General features: G+C 32.5%; 1 protein-coding gene across 1 annotated transcript in view; it reads right to left on the reverse strand.

The window, feature by feature from the left end:
• Positions 1 to 591: 591 nt before the first annotated feature.
• The window catches only part of LOC126885274 (retinaldehyde-binding protein 1-like), a 98,840-nt gene continuing 83,805 nt past the window's right edge, over positions 592 to 15,626 (reverse strand). The window contains exon 7 of the mRNA XM_050651761.1: positions 592 to 940. Coding sequence (XP_050507718.1) covers positions 683 to 940 — 258 coding nt within the window. The 3' untranslated portion in view covers positions 592 to 682. The remainder of the gene's footprint in view (positions 941 to 15,626) is intronic.

Consider the following 15,626-nt stretch of genomic DNA (forward strand, 5'->3'; position numbering starts at 1 on the left):
TTTCTACCAAGTATGATAAAGATACTCCAAATAGTTTTAAAGTACTGGGTACAAATAATTTTTAAATCATATGAATCATATCATAAATTAATCAAAATAACTGTGCCGTTTCCTATTTAACTTCAAATATCTCGAAAACTAATAACTTTATCGTTACCAATGAAGAGTATATTATTTACGTAGAAAATATTGGAGAATTTAAAAATGGTACTAAAATAGTAATTCTACCAGTGGCGTAGAATTTGAGAAGGGTCAACCATTCACTATCCCCTGTCGTACGCCTCTGGTAGTAGCTAGAAACGTGTGTTTATCATAATTTAGTAAGGTGTATAGTAGTCGCACTTTATACCAAGTATGAAAAGGATACCTTGAATAGTTTTAAAATATTGAGCAAAAATAATTTTTAAATTTTTAGATAAAACATAACTCAGTAATGAACCATATTTTATTTAAGTGTTTTAGGTTAAATCTTCGTATTTTGTGCTAAGGTTTCTCCAGTTACTATATGGACAATTATTAATGAAACACCCTGTATACATATGTTTCTGAAAACTTCTGATAACGGAACGAACAAGATGAGGAAATTAACATGTTTCATAATATATTTATTTTGTTAAATATTAATAATTACAAAATATTTTAACAACCTATAGGCCTAACTGTTCACATTTATAAATACACCCTAATCAATATTTAATTTACGAAAACTACCATTCACACTACCAGTTTCAATATTGTCCGTGGAAGGGTTTTTCTTCCTTATAATTCCCTGATCACTGAGCAGTTTTATGTTATCATACGAAAGAATGCGTTCCCTTTTGGCTTTCAATTCTTCTTTAAATAATTCCACCATTTCTTGTAAAGGCACAACACCTCCCATTTCTTTAGGTAGGCACTGGGCGCCTAGGTCCTTCTTGATTTTTTCAGCATCATCATCAAACTAAAAAAATTGTTATAATGTATTAATAGCTTAACTTATATGCCTAAATAATAAGACGTATCGATCATGAACAGAATTGAAGCATTGGAAATGTGGATTCATAGACTCATGCTTGGACAGCAAGAAAGATACCTTGGACAGCAAGAAAAACTGATGAAGAAGTCAACAAAGATATAGAACTGCTAAAAACCAGTGGCGGCCGGTGAGGTAGTGCCATGGAGCATGGCACTACCTTATTTTTATGCAGAAACATATTCTTTTTATCTTTAAACCGTTTTAATGCCTGTTAATTTTTTGTGTGTATTTCTTTTTTCTTTATAAATTATATAAAATCTGGCAACTGTGTAGTGTAATACAACCATCGTCACTCACAGCAGACGGAATAATCGTGCCAAATGCTTATGTGGCTCGTCTTATGCCTCCTCTACATATCAGCAGACGCGTCTGCTGATGCATCTGCGGATGCATCTGCCGATGTATCTGATGCCTCCTCTACATATCAGCAGACGCGTCTGCGGATGCCATCCCCGTATGCATCCGCAGATGTGTAGATGGGGTAATTTGGTCGTCTGTTGGTGGTCTGTTGTTTATTTTTCACGTCGGCAGATGCAAAAAATAACAGACGACCAAATTACCCCATCTACACATCTGCGGATGCATACGGGGATGTCATCCGCGGACGCGTCTGCTGATATGTAGAGGAGGCATCAGATACATCGGCAGATGCGTCCGCAGACGCGTCTGCTGATATGTAGAGAAAGAGAAAGATTTTACGGGCATTCTATGTAAGTGATAGAGATAGAGCTATATTGCACTTTTAAATGCCTCCTCTACATATCAGCATCGGATGCATCTGCGGACGCATCTGCCGATGTATCTGATGCCTCCTCTACATATCAGCAGACGCGTCCGCGGATGACATCCCCGTATGCATCCGCAGATGTGTAGATGGGGTAATTTGGTCGTCTGTTGTTTATTTTTTGCATCTGATGACGCGAAAAATAAACAACAGACCACCAACAGACGACCAAATTACCCCATCTACACATCTGCGGATGCATACGGGGATGTCATCCGCGGACGCGTCTGCTGATATGTAGAGGAGGCATCAGATACATCGGCAGATGCGTCCGCAGATGCATCCGCAGACGCGTCTGCTGATATGTAGAGGAGGCATCAGATACATCGGCAGATGCATCCGCAGACGCGTCTGCTGATATGTAGAGGAGGCATAATATACGTTTAAATGAGACTAGTCCTGCCTGGCTAGAGTAATATTTTTTACTATGATCATAGTGGATAGTGGATCGTAGATCCAAAAAGATTGTCGTACAGGGTAGTACATTATATTTTCGAGTTTCTTTAGGCGGTCGCTCGCTCGTTTTTGTATTTATAATTATTACATTTTTAATTATTAAACTTTTTATTATAAATTATTATATTTTTAAATGATTGAAAAATTTTTAATTTTTAATAAAATCCAAGTTAAATTCAGCTTATCGTGATAGTCTAATTAAACACAATGAACAAGTGAATAAGAATAGATATGTTTCGAATCAAATTATAAATTGTATCCATATGGTTTTGTGGAGCTTTCAAGTTAGTTTTGTGAAATCAGGACGAAAAGGAAAATTCAGAAAATAGAGACATCTTTAAGGAACTATTCAATTTTAGCCGAATTAGACAAAGACTTAAGTTCATATTTTAAGTTCCAAATCTTTTAAAGGTAGGTACCTCAAAACAACCCAAAATGAACTATTCAGTGAATGTTAGATGTTTATCGCGATAGGGATGGGAAAAACCTACCGGTTTAAACTTAAAACCGGTTTTTTTACTTCGCAATAACCGGTTTTACCGGTTGTTTTTTTTTGTCCCGGTTATAACCGGTTTTTTCTTTTTAAAGTAAAAACCGGTTATTAGGTTTTTACGGTGATTAGGATTAGGTTAGGTATCATTTACGATCCCAATCATAATTATTATTCTCAAGTAATTATTCCAAATAAAACCATAATTCAAATTTTATTTTATTTTACAAAATACAGAATAAAACTGAAAGTGAAATCTCGCATCAGCCAGAAACAATTATTAAGTTTTATTATAATATTTCTTTGAAAAGGTATTTGTAATCATAATATTTACGTAAGAAGTGATCTGGTTGAATTGGACGCAAACATCATCTATTTTTCACACTTAACTCTTGACATTGAAAGTGGGTGAATGACTTTTTCTGATTACCAAAAATAATGCTCTGACTAAGAATATCGAATTACTGATTACAAATATACTCTGGGCTAATTAGCAAAATTCATGGAAAAGTTATTTACCAGCAATTTTATTGCTGAAATCGAATTATAAGATCCTGTATATTAATAATATAGGTATGCAAAGTCCGCAGATAGTGTGCTACTTTTTCTATAAACAAAATGGCGCCGACAAATCGTATTTTTTTCAATTATTGCTCTATAACTCCGAAGATTTTAATTTTACAACAAAAACACCCAAATAAAAATTCACCGCCATTAAATTCTGCATAGAGATATGTTTTTCACGATTAGCTCCGACGAAAATTTTCCTCGGAAAATGCGGGTTTTCCTAACAAAAACTATAATTTTCAAATAAAGTTTTAGGTAAGTAATTATTAATCAATAATTAAATAACTTAGTGACATCAAAGATTTCTTGGTATAGATTGTAATTCCAGAAGCCGGTGAAAATTAAACGAATATTTTAGCAACAATTCAATTGTTAATTAACAATGTACGATCGCAATAATAACCAAAATAATCATGATACATTGATCAAACTTATAAAGATTATAAAGATGAGATGCTTGTTTAATATTTTATCGACAAAATATAATTTTTTCTTTTTTTTGCATAATCTTTAAATTTTGAAAAAAAAAATAGTTATAATACGTTGGTCTAATTAGTAAAGTACAAAGAAAGGTTATTTACCAGCAATTTTATTGCTTTAATCGAATTATAAGATCCTATATATTATTAATATAGGTATGCAATGTCCACAGATAGTGTGCTACTTTTTTTATAAACAAAATGGCGCCGACAAATCGTATTTTTTTCAATTATTGCTCTATAACTCCGAAGATTTTAACTTTACACCAAAAATACTCAAATCAAAATTCACCCCAATTTAATTCTACATAGAGGCTTGTTTTTCCCGATTTGCTCCGACGAAAATTTTCCTCGGAAAATGTGGGTTTTCGCAACAAAATCTCGAATTTTCAAATAAATTTTTTGGGCCAGTAATGATTTATCAATAATTATGTAGCTTGGTGAAATAAAAGCTTTCTTGGTATAGATTATAAATTCAGAAGCCGGTTAAAATGAAACTAATATTTTAGCAACAATTCAATTGTTAATTAACAATTTACAGTCGCAATAACAACCAAAATAATCATGAGACATTGATCAAACTTAGAAAGATTATAAAGGTGTGATGCCTATTTAATATTTTGTCGACAAAATATAAATTTTTCATTTTTCTGCATAATCTTTAAATGTTTAAAAAAAATTGTTATAAACAAATTAACATTTCTTAGAAATTGTTTATTATATTCTAATTTTAAAAAATATTTAAAATGCGTATTTCATAGGTCTTGAAAATGAATGCTTTAAAAAAATTTTCCAACCATTTGCAAAAAAGTTAGGAAACAGTAAAATAAATATGCGATATCTCCATTGTTTATAAGTTGTTTTAATTGTTTCAAAGCTTAAAAGTGAGTCTATGGTACAATCTAATTACTCACAAAGAATGTCAACAATTAGTGCAATGGTTATATTTTAATCAAAGATTAAAATTACTTTTTTTGTAATTTTTAGCGCGAAAGTAGGCTTGATACAGAGCCGGAGATAAAATGTTCACTCGAAGCGACTGACACGCTTAAACTCGCGCGAGTTGTGTATGTGGGCGGGTAGCTACGGTACTGTATTATTCTACTTTCGCGCGTGTAAATTACAAAAAAATATATTTATAATCTTTAATTAAAATACAACCATTAAGCTGATAATCGATATTGTTTTATAAATAATTAGCTTGTACTTTAAACTCACTTCTACGCTTTGAAAGAATTTAAAAAAAAATTTAACACCGTAGTAATCGTATGTTTACTTTGCTGTTTCATAACTTTTTTGCAAATGGTTGCAAAAAAGTTTTAAAGCATTCATTTTCATTGAAATGCGCATTTTAGCTATTTTTTAAAATTATAATATAATAAAAACTTTCTGAGAAAAGTTAATTTGTTTATAACTATTTTTTTTAAACATTTAAAGATTATGCAAAACAATAAAAAATTTATATTTTGTCGACAAAATATTAAATAGGCATCTCATCTTTATAAGATTTCAAAGTTTGATCAGTGTATCATAATTATTTTGGTTATTATTGCGACCGTAAATTATTAATTAACAATTGAATTGTTGCTAAAATATTGGTTTAACTTTCACCAGCTTCTGGAACTATAATATAAACCAAGAAGGCTTTTAAGTCACCAAATTATTTAATTATTGGCAAATAATTACTTATCTAAAACTTTATTTGAAAATTAAAGATTTTGTTAGGAAAACCCGCATTTTCCGAGGAAAATTTTCAATGGAGCAGATCGGGAGAAACACGTATCTATGCAGAATTTAATCACGGTGAATTTTTATTTGAGTATTTTTGTTGTAAAGTTAAAATCTTCGGAGTTCTAGAGCAATAATTGAAAAAAACACGATTTTCGGGCGCCATTTTGTTTATAAAAAAAGTAGCACACTATCTGAGGACTTTGCATACCTATATTATTAATATATAGGATCTTATAATTCGATTCCAGCAATAAAATTGCTGGTAAATAACTTTTCCCAAAAATGGCCTGACAATAATTAGGAATGACATGTAGGGAGGCATCCAGTGATGCACCCCTTTTTTAAAACTTAGCCTACAACACTGACTATTTCTGACATAAACTTATACACATTAATTTAGTACCTATTGTTCACTTAACTCTAACGGAACTTTTCGTTTTAACCTACGAACAGTACGCGGTTTATTCACTAAATTTTTTGCTAACACGTTTGGATGCACTTTAAGTTTTTCTGTATGTTTTTTCGCGCACTTTTTGATGTCATCTTTGACGTATGGTAGTCCGGCGTCCCGATGGATGGCTTCATTGGTTATGAACCATGGAACTCCTAGTATTGATCTCAATATTTTGGACTGAAATCTTTGTATGATTTCAATGTTGGAATGTGCGGCGGTTCCCCATAATTCTATCCCATAAGTCCACACTGGTTTTAGGATGGATTTGTAGATTAATATTATATTTTCAGTTGATAGTTTTGATTTTTTGCCCAACAGCCAATATATGGTTCTTAACTTATGACCCAGTTGTTTTCGCTTAGTAAATATATGCTTCCTCCAGTTTAATCTTCTGTCCAAGTACATACCTAGATATTTGACTTCATCCCCTTGTGGGATTCCTTTATCGTTTAAGTATACAGCCGGACATGTTTCCCTACGCGTGGTAAATGTTAGGTGTAGCGATTTGTTTTCATTAATTTTGACTCTCCATTTTGTCATCCATTGTTGAATTTTATTTAGATTATTTTGTAAGATTTCTGAGGCTATTTTGGGATTTTTGTTCGATGATAGTATTGCCGTATCATCCGCAAATGTGGCTGTAGTGATATGTGTATCTGTCGGTAAGTCAGCAGTGAATATAAGGTATAATATAGGTCCTAGTACACTTCCTTGGGGCACCCCAGCGAGAATTTGTTGTATGTTTGTGTATTCATTCTCATACTTTACCTGGAAGTTTCTGTTGGTGATATATGACTTTAAGAGTATATAGTAATTTGTAGGTAAATTCTGTTTTAGTTTACATAATAGGCCTTTATGCCAGACTTTATCAAATGCCTGACTTACGTCCAGAAATACCGCCGAGCAGTACCTATTATTTTCAAAGTCCTCGTTGATTCTCTCTACAATTCTATGTACCTGTTGTATTGTTGAATGTTGTTTTATAAACCCAAATTGGTGTGGTGGTATTAGTTTTTTGTTTTCTAGTATAGGCATTAGCTTAGTAAGTGTCAGCTTTTCAAAAACTTTGGATACCACGGGAAGAAGACTAATAGGACGGTAGGACTGTACATTTTCTGGTTCTTTTCCTGGCTTTGGTATCATTGTTATTTGTGCTAGTTTCCACTGTGATGGGAAATGACCTAGTCTCATTATAGAGTTAAATAACTGTGTCAGAAATTGGAAGCCTTTCTCTGGGAGTTGCTGAAGAGTTTTTCCTGTAATCAGGTCGTATCCTGGAGCCTTTTTTGGATCGATGTTGTGTTGTATAATATTTTTTACCTCATTTTTTGTGAATCTTTTTTCAGGAAGTTCTAGTTGATAAGGTTTTGTAAGTATCGAAATAATTTCTTCTTCAGTTTGTAGTGAGTAACTTCCCTCATTTGATGTAAAGACTTTTTTAAGGTGTGTCGCAAATGTTTCGGCCTTTTCTAGAGGACTTCTCGCCCATTGTCCTGTTTGTGTTCTTAGTGGTGGGACTGTATAGTTCTGCCTTCGTAGAGTCCTTGTAGCCTTCCATAACGAGTAGTCAGTAGCTTGAGTTGCATCTAGTTTTTGTAGGTATTCCTGAAAGCTTGCATTTTTTTCTGCTATTATCAATTTTTTTAGGTCTTTTTGTGCTTTATTGAGGTTTGTTTTACTTTGAGGTGATCTTGATAATTGCCATTGTTTTCTGAGTCTTCTTTTCTCAATTATTTTTTCATGTATTGTATTGGAACAGTGTTTGTTCATATGTCGATTTGTAGGTAATGGTGTTGAGTTCCATGCTGCTTCCTGTAAAACTGTGTTAAAATGTTCTACTGCTTGTTCGATTTGTTTATCGGTCTTTAGTGGGATGTCTAAATTGATTTGATTATTTACTTGATATCTAAAATAACTCCAATTTGTTTTGTTGTTGTGTAATATACAGCTCCTTTCTATTTTTGTTATGTTTTTGCTTACAGTTATGATAACAGGTGAATGGTCAGAGGATAAATCGTAACAAGACTTTGGTTTAAAGTATTTTTCATTTATTCCTCTCACTATAACAAAATCGAGGAGATCTGGAATTTTCGCAGGGTCTGTAGGCCAGTATGTTGGCCCCCTTGTGGTTACTATGTTCAGATTATCTATTAGTATTTCTTTTTGTAGTTCACGGCCTTTGGTATTAATAAGTCTAGATCCCCACATTAGATGTTTTGAATTGTAGTCTCCGCCACAAATAAACCTAAGTCCAAGTGTATCAAAAAAGGTTTTAAATTCTGGTTGTTTAATTGAATGTTTTGGTGGACAATATATAGCTGAAAAAGTTATAGGTCCTGTCCAGTCTTCTACAACTACATTTGTGGCCTGAATATGTGCTTTTTGATAGTGAGTTGTCTGGTAATGTTTGATGTTGTTTCTTATAATGATTGCTGTCCCACCATGTGCAGTTCCATCTGGATGTGTTGTGTGATATATTTTATAGTTGTGAAATTTTATGAAACTTTTTTTCGTGAAGTGTGTTTCTGAAATCAGTATTATGTCTAATTGGTGATTAGCTATAAATGCATACAACTCATGTTTGTGTTGTGTCAAGCCATTAGCATTCCATATGGCAAATTTTAGTGTATTAGCCATTAGTTCATTTTTGAGACAAGTGTTGTTAATAAGTTTAGCATGGTGCTCATTTGTTCCATAAGCCCTTTCATCATATTCTTTAACTCCTGCATGTCATTTGCCTGAGTGACCATTGTAATATCTTGTTGGTTGGTATTTACCATTTGAGCATATGTAGGTCTTTGTGTTGTACTTATATTTGTTGTAGCCACTGGTAGCTGTTGGTTTTGTAGTTGATTCGGTGACTCTTTCTTTCTTAAGGTTGGAAATCTTGCTTCTTGCAGTTGTTTATGTACACTGCATCCTCTGTAATTCGCTGGGTGGTTTTTACCGCAAAGTACACACTTTACTAGATCAGATCTAATTTTGTTAGGGCAATCAGCTGTTTTGTGATTTAGAGCACATTTTACACACCTGTATTGATGATAGCAGAAATTTTTTGTGTGACCATATCTTTGACATCTGGTACATTGTACTAATTCTCTTTTTAGCCTTGGGGCTTCGACATCAATTTTTGCGTTGAGTAAATATTCCATCTTATAAATTTCTTTATTATTATCTTGCATTTTTAAGTCCACAATGTCATTCCTAATTATTGTCAGTCCTATTACTTATTGTCTGTTATCTACCTAAACATTTAGGTTTAGATTGTATAGATAGATTGTAATAAATGTGGGGTTAAAATAAAAAAAAAAAAAAAAAAAAAAAAAAATGGCCTATTCTCCGATAATCAGCCCAGACTAATATGAATCTCCAAGAATTTCGCTACGTTTTCAAAACGATACACTTATACAGAAAGTATTAAATGAGTTCAAATGTACGTATTCTACAAATATACAAACGTGTTAAAAGTAATACAGGTTCTTTCGATAGTACTAATTTTTATCATATTGATATCGAGTCGGATGGAGTATCGCAAACTAAAGTGTATTGTAAATGTAACTTTGTAACCTATTTGATTAAAAAAACCGAAAACCGGTTTTTCCAAAAACCGGTTTTTTTTTGGCCGGTTATAACCGCCAGGTTAAACCGTAAGCAAAAAAAACCGGTGTAACCGAAAACCGGTGTTTTGTCAAAAACCGCCATCCCTATCGCGAGGAAATAAGGAAATAAATTGAAAATTATCTTTGTGTTGCAGTGATTGCCGATGAAACGACAGACGTCGCTGGTGAATTTCAGTTAGTTATAGTTTTCCGATATTTGTGTAAAGGGCGATAAATTGAGAGATTTTGGAGATTTTACTTGCTGGACGGGCATGATGTCAAATCAACCATTGAATGCATTTTAAATTAAATTTCTTGACACCCCAGAAATGGTATATACCTGCATAATGTAAAAGTATCCGTACCTTTTTAAATTTCTATTTTATACCTTTTTTGACAATATCGTGAACCCGTCACTAAAAGTTTAGGCAGCTGCCCGAATTCTGGCACGACCTACTTAAAGTGATACGAGCCGCCACTGTTAAAAACTGTTAAACACCGGAAGATGTCATATCTGGGACATGCAGTGAGGGGAAATAGATATAAAATATTACAACTGATTCTTAAAGGCCAAATAGAGGGCCGTAGAGGTGTAAAACGAAAACAAGTCTCTTGGTTAGAAAACATATGTGAATTGACAGAGATATCAAATTCAGGACAATTATTCCATATTGTAGAAGATCGAGAAGCCTTCACAATGGTGATCACCAACGTCGGATAATTCTGATATGGTACGTGAAGAAGAAGAAGAACATAAAAAACAAAAAGGAAATGTAAATAAAACCAATGAAAGACATTCGAAAAGACAAATAAATACTAATAATGTACTGTAAATAATAAAAGGATTTTTAAAAATATAGAGAAATAATATACATTTAGTGATTTAAGAATGGCTTTTGGCATTTTTCTGTTTTTGCAACTTCTTGTCTCTGGGCATGTCCTAGCCATGGCATCCTTTGGATTTACCCTTAAATGGATAACATAAACAAAGAAAGACCTAGTTTGCATCCACACTTATGTTTTTACTATTTGTAATATTTATATTTTGTATTCTTAAGAGGCTACATCGGCGTGCGGAAAACGCGTTCCAAGATTGCAGGTTTAATTTTGAATATGTTATCGAGATATTTCACACACATACAGTACGTCAATCGTTCAGCTGGACATAGGGAATATACATTGAGAGAATTGTGGCAACTGCGCTAACTTGTGTTAGTTGAAGCTTTTGTTCGAGTACGAGCTTTTGGTGCAATAGAATAGAGCTGTTAGAACGAATAGAATAAGTGAGTTTTGAAGCAAAGCTGTCCAAAAATTAATTAAAAACCAAGTTTATGATTAATGAGTTAATAATTTTACTTTAATTTTTAAAATATTTTTTATTTAAAAACTAATTTCAGTTTTCCCATTACCTTAGGCTAAAAATATTTAGCTACTACCTACATTGTCATATTTTGACGTTTATTTGTGTCAGTCGAAATGAGTTGTCAATTTTGAGGTTAATGCCCATAGATATAATAAAACAATAGATTAGGCCAGGTCCGAAAAATAGGTAAGGCGGAGCAGTTCGGGTCGATGGTATATCTATCTCTCTTTACCGGCGCTTAGCTTTCTCTCTATAGCATATGATGGCTGCCGCCTCTGTGTCACTCTCGTTCCATTACTCCCAACTTTTGGTAGATACGCTCACACTCGCACGACAGACAAAGATAGCTAGACCACTGTACTTTATATTGGCGATACACCCCGATGCATTGAGTGGCATATCCCTAGCCTGATTTATTGTTGACATATCTCTGAAGGCCGGCCGTTGTATGAAAGAGAGGTCCCCAACTGGCGGTGCAACAGAGAGAAAAGATTCTTTCCCGAGAGATGCTGCCTCTATCGGAGAAATAACGCAATAGATATCTAAGCGAGGCCGCAAACGGCAGACTTTTTAGTGAGTCGATAGTTTAGTTAAGTACAGAGAATATGCAGGTGCGGCCTCGCTAAGACGACTCGAAATCGTTTTATATATCAGGTGCGAACTTTTAATTTTCTAGGCGGTTTAAGGACGGGGTCTCGCTGAAAATTTTACTTGGATAAATACTGTGCTCGTATCTCGTGGTAAAATCTAAACCAAAAGTATTGGAGAAATCTATTTTAGTTCATGTGGTGAGACCGCTCCCGTCTGGAAAAATTTCTGATTTGGTTTCTTTGTGGATTACTATTCAAAAATGTCCCCTCTAAACAAATCTGAAGGGTGCCGGGCAGAATTTTTGGGCAGAAATTGTTTAAACAATTTTTATAAGCAAATAGAAAAGATCACGTTTTTTTGCCCCGGAACATATATTTTTAAGTTTAGTGGGCCATTCTAAACAAGAAAGGTATCTTGTAATTTTTTTCAAAAATTGATAGTTTTCGAGTTATAGGCGATTTAAAATCTGAAAAGTGCGAAAATGCTCATTTTCCAGGCCTAAAAACTCATATTTAAATTAGAACTTTTGAGGTTGCCAGATTCTTAAATTGAAGTTTAAACATTCAGCTTCAAGATTCTGAAGAGTGATTGTGTCTAACCCTAATTTAAACCGTCGTGTTTTAATTGTTAAATATGCATGTCCATCCGATTTTTTTGTCGGTGCGGCGCGCTCTATTTCAAAAATCTCCAATTTTCCTCCAAAAAATATTTTTTCTAGATTTTTTGGGACATTTTAAATAAAATAAATTTCTTGACATTTTTCTCAAAAGTTAACAGTTTTAAAGTTATAAGCGACTTAAAATCCAAAAATGCGTTGTTTCGGCATTTTCGGATTTTAAATCGCTTATAACTTTACAACCATTAACTTTGGAGAAAAATGTCGAGAAACTTATTTTATTTAAAATATCACAAAGAATCGAGAAAAAATATTATTTGGAGGAAACTAGAAGATTTTTGAAATAGAGCTCGCCGCACCGACAAAAAAATCGGATAAACATGCATATTTAACAACTAAAAAAACGGTATAAATTAAGGTTAGACGCGATCACTCTTGAGAATCTTGAATATTAATGTTCAATTTAAGTATCTGGTAACTTCAAGAATACTAATTTAAATATGAGTTTTTAGCCTCGAAAATGCGTATTTTCGCATTTTTCAGATTTTAAATCGCCTATAACTCGAAAACTATCAATTCTTAAGAAAAATTGAAAGATACCTTTCATGTTTAGAATGACCTTGAAAACCTAAAAATATATGTTCCAGAACAAAAAAATGTAATCTTTTGTATTTGTTTAAAAAAATTATTTAAACAAATTCTGCTCCAAAATTTTGCCCGGCACCCTTCAGATTTGTTTGAAGGGGACATTTTTGATAAGGAATCCACAAAGAAACCGAATCATATTTTTTTTCGGACGGGAGCGGTCTCACCACATGAACTATTTCGCATATTGGTTCATCATAGTTTGTTACCTACTTTTCATGTCCAAATATTATAAAATTATACCAGGGAAGAACAATTATATCACTCAAATTTGTCTAAATGTCTAGTTTTATTAAAATGTTATAATATATTAAAAATTGATTTATTTATGTATTGGGTAATATCTTGTGTAATAAAAGTTGTAAATTATCATTTATTTTACTATTTCTTTAAATTGCCCCAAAAGCGGCCTACATGAAAGCAAGCGGCACGTGCCATGCGAACTCCTAATTGGCAGGAAGTGGTACCGGCGACGCTACAATCGATTCCTACTGTAAACAACTGGGAACGAGGATCGAGCAGTAAAATCAATGATAATTCTTTAAAGATTTTTGGCGGTGTTTTTTAAACAGCAGTTGTTTGCGGTAGGGCGGCGGCAATTAATATTTTAATTTGTCGGCTATTTTCAAAAGAAACTTTATATTTAAATAGGGCTGAAGAAGCCCGACTCAGTGTTACCAGGTCTAGTGAAATTTCACTAGATCTAGTGATTTTTTAACAATTTAGTGAAATAGTGATAACTTTTCAAAATAGACCCAATTCTAGTGATTTTTGGAAATTTCCATTATATTGAATATTTTTGCTACATTGTTAACAAAAAAAGAATGTGTGTATACTTTGTACGCACGTAAGAAGTTATACTTCTAAATATGATTTCAATGAAATAAATATACTTTCGGACAGTTTATTTGTATTTTATTTAAAGATTAAATTAATTTTTACTTACTATTTTCCAAAAATTTTTATTAAAACAATACCAAAAATTAAAAAAAGATTAGAAAACACCAGGATTCGAACCGGGGTCCTCTTGATCTCCAGTCCAACGCTCTACCACTGAGCTATACCATTTTCTTTATCCGGGCTACAAGATTACTCAGAGATAGTGACAAACAGACGAAGTGAATTATAAAATACTTTAAATAATATTACTTATTATTTTATTTCCGAGGTAGACAAGTCCAAATACACAAAAGTTTTAATAATAGTTACCTATTTATGATATAAAATGTTAAAAGTACAATTTTAAAGCACGTATGTGAAGGTTTCGTGTGAAAGATTCGCTTCGCTCATTCTGCAATTCACATAAGTGCCTTAAAAATATACTTTTTAACACCTACCTATATCATACAATATTTTTTCTACAAACGTCTTACCTATATATCAACAATTATAATTTATTCATTCTCAATTACAGGACAATACCTACAAAAACTTTTACTTGAACTTGACTGACATTCCATTTTTATATTTTTCTTGACATTACATCAAAACTGCCTATATTGTCAATACGTAAATCAGAATAACATATACTTTTATTTTTGTATATTCTAACAAATTTTAATAGTTTTTTTTTTCTAAAAACGTGTTAAAATGCAATAATACAGTTTAAATTAGATTTTAAAAAAACTTTCAAACCACCTTTGAATGAAATATAAATATTTTGACGTTTCACAATTTGACAATTCACTTTTTTTGACAATGCTAAAGTAGCATTTTGAACACGTTTGTAGAAAAATATATTTAAAAACACTAATATATTCTTTCCACACCTTTTCTGGACTGATACATACATAAATTAAAACATTTAGTAACGAACTCCATACTGTCTGTGTGCGCATGCGCGCAGATTAATAAAATTTCACCCTCAATGAAATCGCGCCTAAGGAAGTATAACTTCAAAAAATTATTTTCATTGGTATTTTTAATACGTTTGTATTAAAATTCATTTAATACTTCCCTGTATTGTTTAAAAATTAGGTACTTTGCAAAGAAAGAAAAATCCTCGGAAATTTGTGATGGCAATTTAATATCTAATCATAACATACCATAACATTAACATAAAAGTGATGAGTCAATTCCCGATTACGACACTCTCCTCAAAGTGGAGTATAAAAAATTACATAATTAAAAACTAATGGTTTCGCGGCTTTCTTTGACTGTGAATTTAAAAATTTAGCTCAGCTCAGAGAATCATGTTTGTCATATCTATTTCAATGTCAGATGAAATGAACTTTTAATAAATATGATCTTCATATTCCCTAAAATAAAATGTTTCATATTAATGGCTGGCCTGAAGTAAAAATCACTTATTTATAAATTAAATTTGAATTATGGGCCTGGATCTCGCGTACAAAAAAGAAGTTGATTAATAGCAAGCTGAAAATTTGTAACTTAACTGTGTCTAGTCGGACAAACTTTGATGTACGGGAACACTGAAACAGGCGAAGCTTTAATTATGGAACAGGTAAAAAATTTGGAACGTCAGATTACGAAAACATTCCATGTATTTTGTCAGACAGAACTTCCAATTGATTTGTTACCATTTCATTAAACTCTTATGCAAAAATCAGACTGAGCATTTTAATAAGTCCAACACGAAGAACATGTCAAATGACAGGAATTATATTTTTGATAAATAATAGCAGTCTAATTTTTGCATGAGAGTTTAATGAAACAGTAACAAATCAATTGGAAGTTCTGTTCGACAAAATACATGGAGCGTTTTCTGTTCGTTAAAACATTTAATAAACAAATTGATTTAAAATAACAACTTTAAATGATTCTCCTCGCCCTTCATGTGCCAATTAGTGATCGATATTAAAAAAGAGAAGTCAAA

Source organism: Diabrotica virgifera, chromosome 5 (genome assembly GCF_917563875.1).
Source record: "Diabrotica virgifera virgifera chromosome 5, PGI_DIABVI_V3a".
Classification (NCBI taxonomy): Eukaryota; Metazoa; Arthropoda; class Insecta; order Coleoptera; family Chrysomelidae; genus Diabrotica; species Diabrotica virgifera.